General features: G+C 44.0%; 1 protein-coding gene across 1 annotated transcript in view; it reads right to left on the reverse strand.

The window, feature by feature from the left end:
- The window catches only part of AK8 (adenylate kinase 8), a 109920-nt gene that overhangs the window by 43150 nt on the left and 44685 nt on the right, over positions 1-22085 (reverse strand). Inside the window, exons 6-10 of the mRNA XM_018565759.1 lie at positions 19403-19484; positions 17689-17760; positions 15686-15886; positions 8838-8969; positions 6104-6193 (exon numbers count right to left, since the gene is read on the reverse strand). Coding sequence (XP_018421261.1) covers positions 6104-6193; positions 8838-8969; positions 15686-15886; positions 17689-17760; positions 19403-19484 — 577 coding nt within the window. The remainder of the gene's footprint in view (positions 1-6103; positions 6194-8837; positions 8970-15685; positions 15887-17688; positions 17761-19402; positions 19485-22085) is intronic.

Here is a 22085-nt window from a genome sequence, read left to right on the forward strand (position 1 = left end):
TAGCCGCGGCTTGGGAGGGAAAAGAGGAGCGGCACAGGCTCCAGCTTCTCCTCGGATCCCTGCTGCTCTTCCCCACCTGTATGGACAGAGGAATCTGTGTCCTTAATCTCTTTTTCTATTTCAAAAGGGAAAAGTCAGGGGTATATTTAGACCCATGATATTTCCCGAAAGCCCCCGAAACACACACACACACACTACTAGACATGTGCAAAGACTAAAAATTTGTTTCGGGCGAAGTGAGCGGAAACTAAAAATGTTTTCTTTAGTTTCGTCAAATGAAACAAATTTTTATGCTATTTTGGATTTGGCCTCAAGTGCATTCTGCGCATGCGCGCTACCATCCTTGAGGTGGGGTGCATGACGTCACAATTTTCTGTTCTTGCCTCGGGTGCAAAAGGAGCTAGCTACGGCTCTGTTTCCCTCTAGTCAATATGCTAATTATTAGGCATGTCCCGATATATCGGCGGAAAATGGCACTTTTGGCTAAATGCCGAAAGTGCAATTTTTGTGCCAATATAGCGGTGTATCTGTGCTTTCTCTCCTCCCAGCTGGGCGCTGCTCTGTGTCCCAGCGGGAGGAGAGAAACTCTTACTGGCGGCCGAGCGCTGCGGGGGGAGAGCGCTGTGAGCGGCCGAGGTCTCTCCTACAGGCACTGCTCAGCCTCCTGTCACAGATCGTCAGAGTGGCAGCGTGTCAGGAAGGAGAGCAGGTACAAGCACTCAGTGATCGCTGAGTGTTTGTATATAATTGAGGACATGGTATGGTTACTATATCCTCAATTATGAATGAATGGGAAGTGATCTACATCCCCTCCTGTTTATTCATAGTTGTAGTTATAGTGAACACACTATGAATGAACAGGAACACTCAGTATAGAGGATTCCTGTTCATTTATAACTGGAGCTGCAGAGAAAGAGATTGAGAACACAGAGGGGTCTATTCACTAAGCTGCCGAAGGATCTAGCCGTAGCTTCGGCCCCAGGACCCCTTCGGTTCAGTAGAACCGAAGGGCTGCTGTACGGGGCTATTCAGTATAGCCCGTACAGCTCTCGAGGTCGGAAGGTGCAGCTCAGTCGAGCAGAAGGCATATGCCTCGGCTCGACTGAGCCGAGGTGAAAGCCGAAGCCTGCCGAAGCTTCGACGGCCTGCTTCTAACAGCTGGGCGGAGCCAGCCGTTATCTCACGGCTGGCTCCGGCCACTTTCAGAGAGATCAGCGTCCCTGGTTACCTGCTAACCAGGGTTACTGTCATTACACACTGAGAGCGGCCTCTCCGTGTTCTCAGTGTGTAATGACAGATGTCGTTCCTGGTTAACTGGTAAGTCTAATAGGCTCCCAGCCGCCCGGTAGAGAAACACTATCTCCCAGAAAGGTTCACTCTGCTGCTGCTGTCAATCAGCAGAGGGGGACCTCCAGTTCTCCATCAGGTCCACCTCTGGTGATTGACAGCAGCAGAGGGCGCGTGCAATAGCTAATTTGCTATTGCAAAGTGAAATAGCCAATAGGAATCTAGCTATGCATTCCTATGGTGTGTTCGTTTTAAAAAAAAATTATTTTGTTGACGGCAGCAGAACCGTCCGGCCAATAGAAAACAGTTGGGCGGAGCTAGCTGTCACTGCTAGCTCCGCCCAATCGTTTTCTAAATTTTTTTTCTGCTTTTTTAACTATTTTTCTATTCTGCTCGGTCCACAGAGGGACCGAGCAGAACAGCCGAGCCGAATGCCATTCAGCGGCATTCGGCTATTTACTAACTGCTGTTCGGCATCTATGAGAATAGACCGAACAGCAGCGCTGAGCATGTTCGGCCGGCCCGAAGCCACATGAAGCCACCGAAGTATGGCTGATTTCAGCCGATATACAGGTGGAATCAGCCGTACCAGCCTAAAGTGAATAGCCAAACAGCGTTCGGCTCACTTCGCTTGGGGTCGGTTAGTCACTCGGCTGCCTACAGCAGCTTGGTGAATAGACCCCTGAGTCCTCAATCTCTTTTACTATTTTAAGGGAAATATCAGGGGTCTGTTTAGACCCCTAATATTTCACCGAAGCCCCTAAAAGTAAAGTAAAAATAAAAATGTTTAATAAAAATAAGTAAAAATAAAATATAACAAAATGTAAAAGTTTATAAAAAATAAATAAAAATGAAATTTTTTAAAAAATTGAAAAAGTTAAAAAAAAACATTTTTGGTTTCGGCCCGACATTTTTTTTCATTTCGGTTTTAAAATTTTCATTTATATGAGGGGAAAAAAATGTGAGAATATATATATATATATATATATTTTAAATTCATATTAGTGGTTCGCGGGATTTAAAATTATGCATTTAGTGGTCCATGAGGTCCGAAAGGTTGGCGACTGCTGTTCTAATGCACACTTTGAGGCGCACAGAACGGCCTGAAGATAAGGTTGGAGATCAGCTTTAAGGACCAAACGTTGTCAAGCTTAACAATTAAAAAGATGGACTTCAAACATGTACTATGTAGAAGCTACTTTTAGAATACAGATGGCCCCTTGGAGGACAAACTTGCTAACGAATGGCTTGACCTTTTCCTAACCTATAAAATCAACCTTATCCAGCAGCGTCATGCTTGTGGGCTCAGACAACGGCAAGGTAATAAAGTGGGAGTTCAGTGAAAAGGCATTTTATTTTCTCTCGGTTTTCCTAGTGATATCTATAAAAAGGGAGTAGCACTGCGGGGCGCTGAAAGCTAGTGAAAAATTAAAGTCAACAGATTCAAACTGTCCTATTTCCACTTCAAAAGAACGGAAGGAACTGAGCTCTTCCCAACTCATCTTCAAACGCCCAGTGGCCTAGAAAGTTTCCAAATAAAAAAAAAAAAGAGAGAGGGGAAAAAAAAGGAAAATATATTTTTTTATAGTCTCTTGTTCCCCCAAGCGCTGTACCCGTTACTGTAGCTGCTGTCTCTCCTTCAACTAATTATACCCATGTGTGTCTATTAATCAACTGGTGAATTATTTACACAAGCAAGTGCTGTTAGCTTCTGCTAATACGCCAACTGCAAAGGGTTTCTGGAGTGGAGCGTGAGGTCCCCACTGAGCCTCCGGCTCCCCGCTTCCCCGCGCTGTATCCTTCTACTTATTGCTGGACTGCCCGATTGCTCCCGCCTCCTCCACACACACACTTCGAGGAGACGTCCGAGGGGAGAACTTCACAGTGCAAATCCGCAAGGTCAAAAGGGCTGTCTAGGTGAGTGGAGAGGGCGCGGACGGGTTATTCGGAGGCTGGATTTGGGCTGAGCGTTGGGGGATCCTCTGCTTCTCGGTTTAGAAGATTGGATAGGGGCTGAAGACGATTGCAAAAGATAAATATGGATGCAAAACAAATACAGTTCTCTGCAAAAGTTTAACGGTCGCGGAGTAAAGTGAAGCCGAGGTGATTATCTCATCCTGAAAGTACGAGCGGCAAAGATATTGCTGTACGGAGATAAGTAGACACATTTGTGCTCGCTCAATAATACAGGGCAGAATACAATGTCGGTATGCAAAGTTTATGACCCGATGTAAGCAGATTTCAGCTTTATGTAGAAGAGAGGTGATTTGCGTTTGGTTGCTATGGGTTACGCTACTTCCCACTGACAGACAGTGACATATTTAAAGGAAAACTATGGGGTCAGGGCTTTTTCCCCATAGTTCTCCTAAAGCCCCGTTCACATTGAGCGATTTATCGCGCGGTAATTCCCGCGATATCGCGGCAAATTACCGCGCGATATCGCGCTCCAATGCATTTCAATGGGGCAAAGGGTCCTGCTGTCGCGGGTCGTGTGTCGCTACAGCAGGACCCTTTTTGGAGCAGATTTAGCCGCGATTCAAGCTTGCTCAATGCAAGCTTGAACGCGATATCGCGCGGCAAATCTTGCGATGTCGCGCGATATGCAAATCGCGCGACAAACACGCGATTTGCATATCGCGCAGTGGGAACGGGGCCTAAGGGTCACGGGAGAACACAAACTAGCGTCCTCCCGTGACCCAAAACTCAGGATACCGCGAGCTAGAGTTCACGGTATCATGAGACCCCATTCACACGTAGCAACATACCTTTTGCAGCAGCCGGGATAGCGCGACTTTCGGGGCGACGTTCCAGCGACCATCCAGCGACGGTAGCGCGACCTTCTCCGTCGGGCTCCATAGAAAAAAAGCAAAATCCGCCGAAAAAGGGTCCGGTAGAAGCGACTTGCGACCGCGACGAGCGACATGGAGTTAAGACAGCTCCATTGAATAGCATTGGCTGGCGACTTCTCGCGATATTGCGCGGCAAAAATGCGCGATATCGCGGTGGAAATAATATTAAAGTAATATTAATTTAACTTAAATATCAAACTTTTTTTTTTCAATAATGAATCCAGATCAAACAAATACAGATTGCCCAATAAAGTATCTCTTTACAGTTTGCCCAAATACTTCCGTATTCATGTTCCCAAACAGCTGGCTCTCTCTCAACTCTCTCAGCCCCACTTCCCTGAACTTCCTTTGTAGTACAGGATCACAAAGGACAGCAAAGTCTACAGCCGCTGTCCATCTACTAGCTTGGAGAACGGAGCAGGAAGGAGGGAAGAGACTTGCCTTGCTGTTTCTGTGTTGGTGGAGACACACACAGCTTACTAGCACAAACAAGGGTGGCTCCATAGGACACTGCATGGGAAAAGGAGTCGCCCTAAAACAAGATATTAGGGTCAGTGCTCCAGAGACCAGCTAATTCTGCAGGAAAACTTTTAAACATTAATGAGCAGCATCCATTGTAAGAGATTGAATCAGCTTTTGAAAAAGCCTAAAAATGCTTTGACTTTAACCCCTTCATGACCAGTGACGTACAGTGGCATCAGGCCCGTTTACACAGACGGGACTCTGTTTACACTTGTAAAGCCGACTGTCGGTTTTAGAGCAGAAGCGATTCTAGGGCGGCTCAGCTGCTGCTAGATCGCTTCTACGGGGTGGTAAGCACCCCCTCCCCACACACACCCCTTGTTTCCCGGGCTCCGCTGCCCCTCCTATGGGCCCGGGACCAGCTTCTCAGGTGTCAGGGGGAAGCTGGGGAGGAGATCGGCGAACCTCTGTTCACTGATCTCCTCCCCGTTCTATGGGACCGATGCAGATTACATCACTTCCGGTCCCATAGCTGTCACTGCTGGACTCCTGAAACCCACCAATAAGCTATTGAAGTGCGATCTACAGGCAGCGCTGCGAATTACAGGCAGTGATGCATCCAGATTTTGACAGGTAGTTAGGTTACACAGCAGCGGGCTTCCCTACTGCTTGTGTAACCTAACTTGGTGAGGCAAGAGCTGCTACAGCCTCTACTCTGTGTTAGAGATGTGAGCTGTCCAATAAAAAAAACAGTGAGGACATCGATGACCAGTGACGTGCAAGTTACCGAGCTTGGTTACTGCGCTGGGGGAGGGGCTTAGGTGGGACGGGGCGGAGCTTCGACGGGATTGGGATGGAGTTTTGGCGGGATTAGGGTGGAGTTTCGGCGGGCTGGGGGGTGCCTCACCCAGCACAGAAGGCACGTCACTGGTCCTCTGCCCTGTGTAAGTTCTAATTTGTGACTTGGGGTGATACAGGCTAAAGCTCTATAGCCTATAGAGACAATATAGAGAATGAGCTGTCCTGACCTGTCCGTGAATCTCTAATGCAGGTGGGAAAAAAGAAGCACACACACAAAAAAAGCACACACCACTATAATTTGTTGCACCGAAATTTCGGCCGCCAAAACATTTTGGCCAAAAAATGGCACTTTTAGCAAAATTGCAAATGTGCCATCTTTCATCCGAAATGCCTGGTGCTCTCCTCCCCGCTGGGCACTTCAGGACTCTGTGTCCTCAATCCCTTTTTCTATTTTAAAAGAGAAATAAATAAAAATAAAATATTTTAAAATATTTGAGGTTAGAAAAACACATTTTCGGTTTTGGTCTGACATTTTTCTATTTTCGGTTTTGTTTCGGTTTTAAAAATGTAATTTCGGTGCACCTCTACTCGTAAGCCTCCATGTCAGGGAGAGAGAGAGAAGTATCCCTGGGTATCCAGTTCAATGTATTTATATCCAGTACATCTACAAAAAACACACGGTATCTGAAAGTCCTGCTACAAACCTTGCTGTTCATTCTCTATATATGGCTCAATCAACTGTCCCAGCTTCGTCTGGTCAGCAACAACTTCCTTGAGAACCTGACCACAAGAAACTGTTGGAATAAACACAGAGAAATATAATTTAATCAGAATTAGTCAAAAATCTACACATTATACAACCTAGGTTGTGCAGGTTTTTTTTGAGGGTATTCATATAGTTATAATTCGTACAAATTTGTTGATGTTCATATAAAAGATTTATTGCATAATTATGAATATTATGGGGGTGATGAGAGTTGCTCCTGTCCCCCTGGTGTTAGATCCCTCCATGATATTTGACCTCTCGGTAAGTGGCTGTATAATTCAATCATACTAAGAATAAATGTATATAGCTGAATGGAAACATTGAAAACTGGAAAATATGATTTATAAATGGATTATGAAATTGCATATAAACATGTTGATGAACAATGTATCATGTATTTACAAATAGATTTATACCGATCCCCCTGAAGAAGCCTACTAGCGTAACGCGTAGGGGACTAACAAGGCAATACAACACTGTATATGAAAATCATACTCCTATATATGAGTATTGTTTTTAATATTCATAATTATGCAATAAATCTTTTATATGTTAATCAGAATTAGTGACATTTAAGGGTCACTTCACACCACAAACTCTGCGTTCCAGTGTGTTCGGCCTCTGGAATGCAAGCCGGCCCACTCCCTGCGTTCAGGGGCGGGAGAGGGCGTGACGGTGCATTGAAGTCAATGGCACAGCAGCCACGCCACCCGCCCGCATCCAGAATGCAGACACTGCAAGCACTATTTTTGCAGAACGTACTGGACCGGGGGGGGATGGCTGCGGTGTCATTGACTTCAATGCACCGCCACGCCCCCTCCCGCCCCTGAACGCAGGCAGCTGTCCGGCTTGCGTTCCAGTGGCCGAACACACTGGAACGCGGAGTTTGTGGTGTGAACCGGCCCTAAAGGAGGTGTTCTATTTCTAGAATAGCACTGTAATATGCTTTCTGCTTCTTAGCCTGCTGCTTGTGTCGCTGACCTTCGTTCCAATGCTGGGGAATCGTCTGCTGATATCCGCAAGGAAAATGACACTTCCGGGATGGCCAATCTCCTGGGTCCCCTACAGCTCTCATAGGTTCTTACAGCGGACCTTCACCCATTGGATGTTCAGCAGGGAGATACAGGGACCCAGGAGATCGACACTTGCTGAAATGTCAATTTCCCTTTAGACTTTAGCAGAAGATTTCTCAGCATTAGAGCAAAGTTCGTCAGAGTGGACATCAGGAAAGGTGAGAGTTTACAGACTTCTTTTACAGGTATACCTTCATTTAGAATCTTGACCAAGGACAGCAACAGGGTCGTTTAATGAACTGCTGACCTATCAGCCACACAGGGAGTGGATTGTTTTCGGACTCATAGGGGGGAATTTATCAACACTTGAGCAGACCAAATCTGGAGTAGCTGTGCATGACAACCAATCAGCTGCTCTCTTCAGTCTGTCCAGTTAAGATTTGAAAATGAGAGAGAGGCACTGATTGGTTGCCATGCACAGCTGCTCCAGATTTTGTCTGCTCCAGTTTTGATAAATTCCTTTCATAGACTTGCATTATGAGAAGGAGCAGTAAAGCACAACCATTGTGTAGCCGTGCCAAGCAGAACAGCCTCGGTATGTAAGGGGCAAAAATGGCTTCTCACATGCATAGTTACATAGTTACATAGTATTTGAGGTCGAAAAAAAACACTGGTCCATCAAGTCCAACCTATAGCGTGTATGCATGTGAATCTACATGTGTAGGAGTGTGGATGAGTCCATTGGGGCATCTTCTTCTTAAGTGTATGTTGCGGTCTCTGAGGAAATCGTCCAAATGCTCTTTCTCCACTAGTTTTAGGTGGTGGCCTCTAGTCTTTGTTGTGGAGCTTACCGTAAAGAGTTTACTGCTGATGTTTCTTGTACAAGAAACACCTAGGCGTATCGAATATGCACGTTTGCAGCGCGTTTCGTGACACGCGTTTTTACCGCGATTCGAGGGCTACTTGGCTGTATCCCAATGGAAACGCGCAACAAAAACGCTGCAAAGAATCTCATGTACCTTTTCAGGCGTAGGCCGTTTTGTAGCGCGTTCAGACGGGCTGAAATACGGCAAGGTGTGAACCATACCCATAGAAAACAATGGGATTTTCATGTTTGAGCGTTTTGTAGAGCGTTCATAGAGCGTTGAACGCGCTACAAAACGTACAGGTGTGAACCAGGCCTTAATCTTCTTGCTTCCAGCGAGAACATGTTTACATTTAGTAACCTTGCACATATACAATTTCAAATTACACATAGATACAACATTTTTAAAACACATCATAAATAATATTTATAGTTGATTTCTTTTACATGTAAAAAATAATTAAAATCAGTATTCAGGCACAGAACACACACAAAAAAAAAAATGTTTTCTTCGTGTGGGGGCGACAAGCGCATAGTGGTAAATAGGGGTAGGGGTTAAATGTAAGTTGGTTCTGTACCACAGGACCAGTTGTGTGTTGTAACTTGTTTTTTATTGTATCTATTACAATACTTATGCAACTGACCTTTTGTAATAACAATGTAAAAGAATGCAATAAAACATGTTTAAAAAACAAAATCAGTATAACTTCCTGATTGGATGCTATGGGCTACTGCACTCTGCCTATGAGCATGACTATTCACAGTGCATCATTAAAGTGAAATCTGTCACTTACTGTTCACAATATCGTATTTCTGTGCCAGTAATGCAGCCTGTAGACTCCTTCCACTTCCCGGCCGCCCGCAGAGAAGAACACGTGGCGTATGTGGGGCCAGAGAGCGTGGCTTGCTTAAAACGAAGGTCAGAACTAAAGAGAGGAGACAAACATGGAAAACACGTGATTGATGTGACGGAAACATCAAAGGTTAAAAAGGAATTTGGGCAACAAGTAAAATTATTAAGGGAACTGGTAACACTATTCAGTTTCAGTCGACAGCTATGTCCATTGCATCCAGAGTTCGGTACATTCCCACAAATGTTTCTTGACCTGCAGCCTCTTGTTTCATGATTCTGTGCAATTTCTAAAGCTAAGAAGTCTACAATGGTTGAGTCAGGGATACGCAGCCTGCACATTCACACGACTCTGTAACTGGTGTTGTCAGAACTCCGGAGTGTTGGCAATAAGTCAATTTGAAGCAGTGGGGCAACTCTGGTGCTACATTTATGCCTGGATGAAAACCAGCAGTGCCCATTATAATGGATGTGCTGCAATATATATAACCAGGCTTAATCTGCAGTTCCAGCAGTACAATTATTGCATCAGTAGTACTCCTGCCCTTCAACGTTGGAGCTATGGGTCGGTTCCATATGTTTGTGTGGGTTTCTTGGAGAACCCAAATACAAAGCAGTGGGTTACCTGGCTTTAAATAAAAGCGTCCCTAATGAGTGCATGCCTGTATGACTGTGGTAAGGACATTACACTGCAAACTCCATTGGGGCAGCGACTGGTGTGAATGGTTCTACGTATGTGCTCTGTGAAGGAAACCGTATTATCTGCACTATAAAATATAAAAATAAAATCAGTAAATAATAATAATAAATACAGTAAAATAAATACAAAAACATTCTGGCTAAAGTGTACATTAAAAGGCAGTCATACAAGTGAGCAAAAACAGAAGTGGAATGCCAATTGTCAGGGTGTCTATTAGGAGACCTAACATAGACCCAAACGAAAAGGATATTCACTGTGAACTCTACAGGACATGATCCTGAAGGATGGAAAAATTACTATAAGGCTGGGTTCACACCTAGGCGACAGTGTTTTGGCGCGTTTCTATGCACAATTTTGAAGACAGATGATTCATGTTTTGGTTTGGTTACTAACACATAATGGAACGATAGAGGATTGGCTACAGCTTAAAAAGGGGGTAATTCAGCATGCAGTGAGGGTTCCTTAACGTTCCATTAAAGGAGAACTATGGGGTCAGTGTTTTTCCCCATAGTTCTCCTTAGGGTAACGGGAGGACACAAACTAGCGTCCTCCCGTCACCCTAGGCTCAGTATACTGCGAGCTGCTGCTCGCGGTATACTGAGACGCCGCAGCTGAAGCGGATCCCGACAATTGTGCCGGGATCCGGCCAGCTGCGTGACTGACAGCTGGCTCTGCCTATCTAAAGGCAGAGCCAGCTGTACCCGCCCCCTCCGCCGTCCGTTCCGCCAGTCAGCGCTGGCGGATTGGAGCGGGGAGGGGGAATCAAGCCCCTCTCCTGTCATGGCAGAGAGCCGTGACAGGATTGAGAGGTGAGCGAACGCCGGTATGTGTTCGCTCACCTCCCGATCTACTGAGCCGACCTGTGACAGTCTCATTGTCACAGGTCGGCTAGAACTATGAGGTGAGTGGAAAGCACTCACCTCATAGTTCTCCTTTAATAAAAGCCATGTCGTTTTTAAATATGGGATTATTGTAAAAAAAGGTTTAACCCTTTCGCTGCCAAGCCCTCAGGAACATTTTTCAAATCAGCTGGCCAAGCCATTTTTGAATTTTCTGCAATTTTTTCCTATTGGTTTGATTTTCAACTGCTGCGTTGCTAGCGTTTGTAAAAGACCCCCCAAACCATATATTTTCTGAAAGCGCAGGCCCGGTAGAATAAAAAGATGGTGATACTAAATTTGTAGGCCCTGCGATAATTGCGCAAATGTTTCTCAAATTAATATTAAACCGATAAAAATACACAATTCAATTGTTAAAACACACCAAAATCAGTATCCGTGCACAAAAAAAAATATTTTCTGACTAAATCTAAAAGATAAAACTGTATTGAGTTAATAAATAACAAATATTAGCAAATTTGTAATTGCGCCTTTTTGCGAAAAGGTAAAAAAATGAAGGTATGCAAAACTGTAAATAATCGACTTATGTAAAAAATTGTTTTGGTGTTTGTGTTGTGATAAAATGATACAGGTGTATATTTAATTGCAACACAAGGTATCACAACGCATGGCAATGAGTCACAAAGCTTTGCCATGCGCTGCCACAGTTAATTTAATGTTTTTTTTTAAAGAAAAAAAATAAATAAAAAAGATCATGCACTGCGATGCGTTCTAACAACGCACTGCAGCGCATGTGCATGGTGTGCACCACAATATGTGTGTGTTATGTGGGGGGAGGGAGGGGTTGTCCTTTTTTTTTATTATTTTTTTTTTTTTTACACATTTTTTATTTTTTTTAAATAATTTTATTTTGTTTTACATTTTTTTATTTTTTTTTTTTTAACATTTTTTATTTATTTTTTAATAATTTTGTATTTATTTTTTTTACTGTTGGGGGGGCTACAGTGAAATCTCTGGGGTCTAAATAGACCCCTGACATTTCCCTTTTGAAATAGAAAAAGAAATTGAGGACATAAGTCCTCAATTTCTTTTTCTGCAGCCCCAGCACTCAATGAATGAGAAGCCTCAGTACAGAGGCTTCTCATTCATTCTCAAACTAATGATCGTAGTAAAAAATATTTTACTATCATTAGTTTCTGAATGGGGAGGAGCCTCTGTAGTGAGTGCTAGTCCCAAATTCATAAATTCTTCAATGAATAGGCTGTGATGTAAATCGCAGCCTGTTCATTCATAACTGGGGACACATAGCGCTATGTGTCCCCAGTTATTTACAAACACCGGAGTGATCAGACGATCACTCCGGTGTTTGCTCTGCACAGAGGGATCGTTAAATATCATTGATATTTAACGATCCCGAGCTCGGTCACGCAACACAGAGCCGCTGTCATCCAAAAACTGACAGGATGACAGCGGCTCAGAACAGAAGACGCTCGGCCATCCTGAATTTGCGGCCAGCCGCCGCTCGTTCCCGGGACCCCCCCGACGGTGATTTTTTAATGGATCCCCGCTGCCACAGACCCTACAAGCAGCGGGGATCCATGGAGTCCCTCATCCCTCCCTGGGATGGCTCCAGGGAGGGATGAGAGACTCCAGATGCCGGCGACCATCAGCTTATAGTAGAACTGTAAATGCCAGGTCCGTACGACGTACTGAGCTGGCCAGCTGGAAGCACTTTTGTAGCTCCGTACGACGTACGTCCTTGGCAGCGAAAGGGTTAAGGAGAAGATCGCCAAAAACTACCAACTATCTAACATAACAATATTCAGTAACAATGATGACATTTCTAATCAGAATAACATATTGCTTGTCTTCCTGCCTCTGTATCTCAGGAATTAAAAAATTGGGGGGGGTGGGGGGTACATTTCCACGTGCAAAGAACAGTTTGACTTTATGTCCCCATACACATGGGGCGATCTGGGTTTCCTGCAGCAAGAACCTACAGATGGTGCAGAAATCCCAGGTATCGGGATGAGATGAGGCCGACGTGCCCCTTCAAGCAAATGACCGGGTGACAGCGGCCGCATCTGTAAGTGGCAGTCCGCATGTATTTGTACATGATACAATAAAATTACATGTGGTTTGGAATAGATAACTGTTGCTGGATGCATCTATCCTGTCCAAGGCTGGGTTTACACCATTTTCCAGACCAGATCTGGACCAGATGTGGAACATAGTGCATTGCTGTTTTGCCGCGATTTTACATCGATTTTGACGCAATTGGATTTAAAAAAAATCTAAAAATGGTCTTACAGGTGCGTTCCAGTGCGTTCCATGCCTTTTTGATGCCTTCCAGTGCATTCCAGACCAGACAAAATAGGACAAGCAGTATTTTTCTGGTCTGGTCCGGAACGGATTGCGCTGGTGGGAACAGAGGCCAGAAATACCATAGGGATACATTGGGATGCATTTTGGGTCCAGAAACAGTCTGATCTGGTCTGGAGGTAATCTGGATGTGGTGTGAATGGGCTCTGAACGAGGCCTAAACAGGAACAAGTTCTGGCGCAATAGAACCCTCATTTTGCTCTGTAAGCTGTGCTGTCAATCAGTGTGATGTAGTGGAGGGGGCGAAAAACATACCTTATAAAGTGTTAGATATCAACTTGCATTTTAGCTGCTCCTCTTTTGAGGTGGAAGGGGGTAAACATTTTAATGGGTGCTATTTAGCGCTTTCAGTTACTTGTTTTAAAACAAATAGACTGTATTAATCCTTTCAATATGGAGCATTCCCTAAAATATCATTTCGGCTTCTGCTTCAAAAGTGGCGATTTCCTTAAAAGTCGGCTTCTAAAGTCAGACACAAAGCAAGAATTTGTGGGCAATGCAGCAAAAAAAAATGCTCGTTTATCCTGATGTAATCGAGGAGACTCCAATAAAGCCAACCCTTAAAATACTGGTTTTACTTACCGCCCTCCGCTCGGATAAAGGCAGTGAGCTCTGCTTACAAATGGGGCTAATTTTCAGTAAATAACTAAGTTAATTAGGAGTAATAATCCCCAAGATGAGCTGCTTGACTAATTAACTTGAATAAAAAAGAAATTTGAAGCTTGATGTGGCTTGTCAAAGATCTTTAGAGAATTCCTCGGAATATACAGTCTTTTTTTTTTTCCCTTCACTCTCCTTTCCCATCCCTAATTCATCCCTCTGCATTATTAATTAATAGTAATTAATATTCAAGCGCCCGCGTCTTTATTTACTGATTTGGTCATTAATTCTTTATGAAAGCTGATTTCAACTTTTAGATGTAATTAAGCAATTTGAAAACTAATTAATTTGCTGAGTGAAGAAAAGGGGACAATGCGATCGTTGCTATTCAGCAGAGCTGGAAGGGCACTTGTGTTCTGTTTGACATACGGTAAGATTGTGGCAAGGGGGTCAAAATGAAAGCAGGTATTTAATTAAAAGTGCAAGTGCCCAGAGGGAAGGGCGCTGTAATGTCTGGGACATTAGGTGCCCACATTTGTTTTAACAAGGTCCTCTGCTACTCCTCTTGGAGATTGTGTCTGCGCATTGTTTCTCGAAAAGGAAACAAGTGTTATTTTATTATGAAGGACAGTAGGCCAAAAATCCGAGTTACTGAATATATCAAAAGATCTACTACACTTCGTGCAAGTCATAGCATTCAAGGATTTACATTACGATTTAGGTTGATACTGCCGACCTTTAATGAAAATGCTACTGACCTGCCTGCCCTACGGATCCACTAAGTCACTAACACAGAACAAGAATGGAGGTAACGAGTCCCGACTAGGGATGCACCGATATATATCGGCCGCCGATACAAATCGGCCGAAAATTGCACTTTTGACCATCCTTATATATCAGAATACCAGCAGTTTCATCTGCCTATATTTGCCATAACTAGTTCCTCCTTTCCCGCTACTCAATTTGATAATTATTAGGGATGCCCCGATATATCGGCTGAAAATGGCACTTTTGGCTAAATGCCAAAAGTGCAATTTTTTCTGGCGACACAGTGGCGCATCCCTGCTTTCTTTCCTCTCCACTGGGCGCTGCTCTGTGTCCCAGCGGGGAGGAGAGAAAGTGTCACAGGCGGCCGAGCGCTGCGCGAGGAGAGCGCTGCGAGCGCCCGGCGTCTCTCCTCCCACACCACTCCGCCTCCTATCACAGATCGGCAGAGCGGTGTGGGGGGCGGAGACAGCCAGCGCTGTCACAAGAGGCTGAGCTCTCCTCCCGCACCGCTCGCTCAGCCTCCTGTGACAGCGTGTCATGATGGAGAGCAAGTGCAAACACTCAGCGGTCAGTGATCGCTGAGTGTTTGTAGATAATGGAGGACAGAGTATGTTTACTGTGTACTGAATTATGAATGGGAAGTGATCTACATCACTTCCTGTTCATTCATGATTGTGGTTATAGTAAACATACTCTGTCCTCATGTTATGAATAAAATATTAAAACAGGAAAAAGTTTATAAAAAATAAAAATAAAATATTGAAAAATTTTAAATAAAAACATTTTCCGTTTCGGCCTCACAATTTTTTTTATTTCGGTTTCGTTTTGAAATTTCCATGTAGGTGATCCTCTAGTCTCGACTGTACTTGCTTTGTACTTGCTGCTCGTCAGTGACTCAGAATGATCATTTAAAGCCCAAATTTTCTTAAAATGTTTCATTTTTTATGTAAATAGCCCAGGAATTCAAAAACTACAAAATTAAGATCTAGCTGCAATATTCACCTCCTCTCCGACGCTGTTCTCTGCAGACTCACCTGCCCTGAGATCCCTTGCTAGTTCTTTTTCTAGTTAAATGACACCCAGCGTCATTCAACCCACTTCCTAGAGGTATCATCATGGCACCCTGCGCTCACAGTATGATAATGCAGAGAGCGGTTACTGCATCGAGGAACACAGAACCAGAGGAAGAGGACCCTGTGTGTCACATGACTGACTGGACTAAGGACTTCTGTAGAAATTGATGTATGCACAAAATAAAACTAAAAATGTATGGGGGGTAAGGACTGTGTGGCAGAGGAGGGAGTTGGGCTTTGAGCAAAACATGGATCAATTTTACATCCATTTTTTTATTTTATTTTATTTGGAAAGTTTGGTGGTATTTGAGAGCCATTGCGTACAATTGCCCCATACACACATGTGCTATTTTTCAACTCGAAACCCAAAGTGACTGCATATTTATGTTCTAAAATGAAAAATATGATACACACAGATATATATACACACCTTGAGAAAAGACATCCATGCACGGCTGGTCAGCATTGATCTCCTTGTGTATTTTGGAAAAGGTACGCAGGATTCCTGCAACATTTCTATGATATTCTAACAGTTTCTGTCCAGTTTCCTCCTCTGAGATCCCTTCTGGTTCAACTAGATTTTTCTGCACATCTGGGTCATCTGGCCAATCGAAGGTTGCATGGTACACATCTGTGGAACACCAACACAAACATACTTTCAGAAGAGAGTATAAGTATGCCTGAGCAAACCAGGCAACCATGTTCAGTATAGAGGGCCCAGTACGTTTGGGCTGCATCGTGGATAAGAAACATATACAGTGGGCTGATCCTGGCATTTGCATATGTCAATCCCTATGAATACCATCATAAAACTCATTTTCTGTACCTAACTGGCATGTTGACAGATTAAACAGAATGGCTGTAACAGATTTTGAAGAAGTCATGACTGTTAGGGTACCCATATGATGAAAGTCAGGCAATCCAATTTCAGGTCTACAGGGAGCCTATTTTTCCCAACTGGCCACCATCATTGGGAATATAGATCGAGCAGTCTACAAAGTCTAGGATTTTGCTTCTTAGTGACTTAGTGCTGTTCATCTCTTCCCTCCTTACAGCCATATAGACATGACCAGAAATATTCTCACACTGTGAATGATGCTGGTAATGCTGCCAAGTCTGACCACCCTCTAAAGCAGGCCTTCTTAAACTTTTTCCACTCGTGACCCCTTTTCACCTGAGGACATTTTTACGTGACCCCGGGTGTCTTCCTCCCCCCAACCCCCCTCCCCAGCGTTGGGTTGGTTTCGGGGGGCTCAGCAATCCCCCTTCATCAGGGCTTTAGTACTTATCTAAATATCAGTTGAACTCAGAAGAGAGCTCCTGGGTAACTCAATCCAAACTGAGAGAATGATCTGTGAAAAGATGCCTGTGACAGCGGCAGAGCAGCACAATGACTGTACGTTAGAGATTTAAAACCTGATGTGGCACTGGGAAAAAGGAGTGTCAGAATACAACAATCCAGAACGCAACAAAACATTCAGCTTCCTGGCTGCCTAAGAGACAACTTTGCTCTGCTTATTCCAGCACAGACTGCATGCAATCTGTCTACACACACATACGCTCATCCCAGAGAAAACATACATTATAACCCAGGCCAGTGCTTCAACCCCTCCATACTGTTACACAGACCTAGTCAGTCTAGGCGGCAGGTAAACCCCATCTACTACTCTACCTTGGACGCAAGGGGGCTGTTTGTCACAATACACTATTAACAATAACTATTCAAAAGTACAGTTATCCTTTAAAACTTCCTGAAGTATTGAGTTGCAAAATTATATAAGAAAGTGTGACCCGAGAGATGGCTGTGAGGTCATGTGACTGCTGAACAAAAACATGTATAAAGGTACACAAGAAAAGTTTATGTTTTACCCAAAAATATGTGATATGGCAGACAAATAAACAGGGTTGTTCACAAAAGGGTGAAGAGTTTGGAGAAGGCAGGAGAAAAGTCTTGCGATGGTTGTAAGGTGTATGGGCACCTTTACAGAGAGATGGGAATCAATATACATGATTAGGCTGAAGGGTGCTTGTGCCAAGATCACTGAGTTGATGACATGCAGCTGGGTTTTGGTCAGAAGGTGAATATTGTGTTCATCTGCATATAATGGGGTCTATTCACAAAAGGGTGAAGAGTTTGGAGAAGGCCGGAGAAGTGAACAATCTAGGACAACATATCTGAACTGGAAAGTGAGCTGAATAGGAGAATATTTCCAAATCAGCTATGTTGTCCTAGATTGTTCACTTCTCCGGCCTTCTCCAAACTCTTCACCCTTTTGTGAATAACCCTCAATGTCTTTTTTACAATGTACTTTGGCTGAGTTCACGTATAAGTTGAACTAAATCACCTATATCCTTTGGTTCCCTTGTGTTTTATTGTCTACCCCAGACATATAAACATCATGTATAATATATGACCTACAGACTCTTTGTTACCTCCAGTGGTGGGGTCAACTCTCTTTCCCATGTTTCGCTCAATAAGGACAATATCTGGGGCTTCCAGCACCACTACAAGAAATAAAAACATAACATTTTTTGAAAAAATAAAAACCACAACAGAAGAACACACTGCAACACCAACATTGTAAGTCATAACACCCACAGCAGTTTCTGCCCCATACAGTCCAGGTAGGTTGATTTATGCTTTGTTAAAAAAAATGCACATTTACATCTATCCAGCCTTGGAGGTACTAGACCATAAGCCTGATGTTTTGCACTATTATCTCTGTTGATGAGAATGGGATGATGCTCCTTTCTTTGTTTTAAGGTAAGGTCAGCACTGGGCTCAGCAAAATCCTCCCCACCACAATGTGATGGTGATTAGAGGTTTCTTTATAGGGAGGCAGAGGGAGTATCATGTGTTCCTTCACTCCCGGGTTCACTGGGAATTTCACAGGGTTCCGGTGTTGGATTGGTCATGGAACTATGGTACCTGCTTTGCAACTAACCTGTTGTGCATTGTTCCGTTTTAAAACGGAAGTAAAAAACATTTAAAACTGTTGATGAAAAATCTTCAGTAAAAACCCTATATCCAAACACTCAGTGGAGTTAGGTTATCGATATCTACAGGTATATGCAAATCTTGATTTTTCTGTAAAAATCTAGGTTTGCCCCCCACCTACCTATTGTTTAATGGGGCTGCCCTTTAGATTAAAACCAACAGGGAGGCATGGGTGAGAGGAGGGAACATGGTCAAGCTTGACAATTAAAGGTTAAATTAAATTAAATCAAAGTCCAGACTTACATTCGGCTGTGTAAGGCCATAGCCGGGAGCTCGCACGCTACTGCTCATGCTCAGGTCCCAGTCTTCCGGGTTGCCGGAAAACATGCCTTAGCATGCATTCACGCACAACGGAATGTGGCGCACAGGAAGTGACACAGTGGCGCACAGGTAATGACTCACGGCCCTCTAATAGATGTTCCTATTTTAACCAGCTGGCCCAATGGGTCAGTGCTGAACAGTCTTTCAGCTTTGCTTGTGTTCCTGCTGATCTGTTGCCTGTTACCTCGACCCGGATTGCTGCTGACTTCGACTGATTGGTGCTTGCCCCTGACCTCTGCTTGTTGTCTGGATTCTGCCTCTGTGTGCGCCTTCCGTACCGTTCTGACCGTCTGGATTGACCCCTGGCTTGTTTGACCTCGCTCCAGTTTCTGCTGCAAACCTCGCTGACATCACAGCTGTGCACCAGCCCTGCTCATCCTTTCAGGGACCCAGTTGCCGGACTTCTACCAGGCACCGTGCCTGAACACTTTGGCACACGTGCTTCTCTCTGTCTACTTGCTCCCTGTTTCCACATCCAGGAGTGTGAGACAAGAGCCGCAAGGAAGGCCTCCTCAGCTAATCGGTCCTCCACTAGGTACGTGAAAGGCTGGCTATATCTCTAGATCTAAACATCACCTTGTCAATACCAACTGTTCCTTCATAAAAAAAAAAAGTTAATTTATTGATTAAACGGCCCATTTGGTTGCATCAGATTCTCAAAGATACCACCCTCTCCACGAAATGATTGTTATAGAGAATGAATGCTGGATGGCCAGCATTAACCCTTTGTTATTCTCTAACATCAAACTTCAGGATCATCCTGTCGTACAGACATAATACCTGTTATTCTCCTAATGAACAGGCATACAGTATGGTACAAGAACTTACCAACGTGATCAGGAGATGAGCCGTTCATCTGCAGCAGTAAGCCCTGCTCTCTTGTGCGGGGAAACCCCTCCAGAACCCAGCCCTATAAGCAGAAAAACAAAAATCAAGGTCAAGTCTCATGACACCACAAAACATGAATACAATGCAGCAAAATGCTCCTACGCTATAGTCAAATGTAAATGTTCTGAGTGGTGCACTGCAATGCTAACAAAGAGTGATAATACTAGTATAGTGACTGGGCCCTAAAGTGTCAATCCATCCAGAACTCATATTCCACTTTTGGGTCGATACCAGGAGGCTGAACCACCCGCCTTGCCCCTCTCGAGGACAACAGCAGTGATTTCTGCAATTCACAGATATCCCACTCACTCTGGCCAAATGGATTTACACGCTCTACTTTGAGTTGTAATAGCATTTGCCTTCCATGTATTTATTGAGATTTTACAATTTTTACCTATTTGCTGTTCAATATTTGGCCACCCGCATTTAAGAAAGGGATTAGTAGCCTCTGTTTGAAGACAAACTATACTGTTTTGGTCTATTTTTGATTATATAGCCCTCTAGCTGTGCCTTCCCCTTCCCCTCTGCTGGAGGTACCTACTTGCATTTTCTTGCACCGCAGTTCGTATGTTGTTGTACATAGTTGAGTCATTTAGCCTTGTTTCCACGTTGGAGGTATGGCTTTTTGGTTGCAAGGCTGCAGAAAAATGGCAGCAGGTGCTCTGGACGGATGAGTCCAAATGTAAAATATATGGCTGTAGCAGGAAGCAGTTTGTTCACTGGCTGGTGAGCCGTACAATAATGAATGTCTGTAGTAACAGTAAAGCATGGTGGAGGTTCCTTGCAAGTCTGGGGCTGCATTTCTGCCAATGGAGTTGGGAATTTGATCAGGATCAATGGTGTTCTCAATGCTGAGAAATACAAACAGATACTTATCCATTATGACATACCATCAGGGAGGCGTCTGATTGGCCCCAAATGTATTCAGCAGAAGGACAATGACACCAAACATGCAGCCAATGTCCTTAAAACTATCTTCAGCGTAAAGAAGAACAAGGAATCCTGGAAGTGATGGTTTTGCCACCACAGAACCCTGATCTCATTATCATGGAGTCTGTCTGGGATTACACGAAGAGACAGAAGGATCTGTGGTTGGTTCTCCAAGATATTTGGAACAACCTACCTGCCGAGTTCCTTCAAAAACTGTGTGCAAGTGTACCTAGAAGAATTGATACTGTATGAAGGCAAAGGTGGTCACCCCAAATATGGATTCGATTTGGATTTCTCTTCTGTTCATTTACTTTCCATTTTGTTAATTAAGAACAATAAACTATTAACACTTTTATTTCTGAAAGCATTCTTACTTTACAGAATTTTTTCACACCTGCCTGAAACTTTTGCACAGTACTGTATGTATATATTCTAGGGCTGTGGAAATTAAAGATTGATTTCTCGATTAACCGTTAAACTTTTTGATCGATTAAAATTATTTTGATCGCTAATGAAAACACTCACCTCTCCGCCGGCTTCCGGGAGTCCCGTCGGCGATCCGGTGACGTCACGGACATCGACGTCACCGGACTCCTCCCCCCTTCCCCAAGTGGCTCCGTCGGCTAACGAAGGGAAGGGGGGAGGAGTCCGGTGACGTTGATGTCCGTGACGGCTAGGGAAGGGGGAGGAGTCCGGTGACGTCCATGTCCGTGACGGCTAAGGAAGGGAAGGGGGAGGAGTCCGGTGACGTCGATGTCCGTGACATCAATTAATTTAAAAAAATTTAAATCGATTAATCGATTAATTTCAATTAATTATAACGCACATACAGAGGTCTTGTCTAAGCAACAATCGTAATGGGGACATGGCCACACAAAGAAATTTAAAAAAAGGTAAATTTTTAAAAAATTAACACGTTCAGGTTTTATTGAAAGGGAAGGGTTACAAAAATGGAAAGGTGGATGTCCCCTGGAAGCTGCTCTCTTCCGTGTGTATATGGGCCGGTTGGTTATTAAATAATCCATTCCATTTTTTTTGTCATTTGAAATCCTTTTTTCTGCGCTGGCTATACACGCTTGAAGAGCAACAGGACTGAATTTTAAAAAGCATTTCAGAACTATTTTATATAACATAGTAACAGTAAGCAACATGGCAACAATACCTTTTTGTGCTTCTTCTGAGAACCTATTTGATACGGTTGAAGTGTTCTAAGTACTTTCTCTCTGTGTACTTTTAAATCATGGCGCCTTTGTGGCACCGTAGGCTAACGAAGGGAAGGGGGGAGGAGTCCGGTGACGTCACGGACATCGACGTCACCGGACTCCTCTCCCCTTCCCTTCGTTAGCCGTCACGGACATCGACGTTACCGGACTCCTCCCCCCTTCCCTTCGTTAGCCGACGGAGCCACTTGGGTAGGGGGGAGGAGTCCGGTGACGTCGATGTCCGTGACGTCACCGGATCTCCGACGGAACTCCCGGAAGCCGGCGGAGAGGTGAGTACCGATCAAAAGAATTTTAATCGATCAAGAAATTAACGATTAATCGAGGAATTAATCGTTAATTTCCACAGCCCTACATTTTATATAAAATGAGTGTACAGTCTCTGATGAGTTTAGCTCAGTTGGGGATTCTGTTTTCTTAGTCAGCAGTCATAGTCCCTAAGCCGTACCAGTCCCTAAGCCGAAAACACAGCC

The sequence above is a fragment of the Nanorana parkeri genome, unplaced genomic scaffold (assembly GCF_000935625.1).
Source record: "Nanorana parkeri isolate BGI_ZX_2015 unplaced genomic scaffold, ASM93562v1 scaffold884, whole genome shotgun sequence".
In the NCBI taxonomy this organism is placed as follows: domain Eukaryota; kingdom Metazoa; phylum Chordata; class Amphibia; order Anura; family Dicroglossidae; genus Nanorana; species Nanorana parkeri.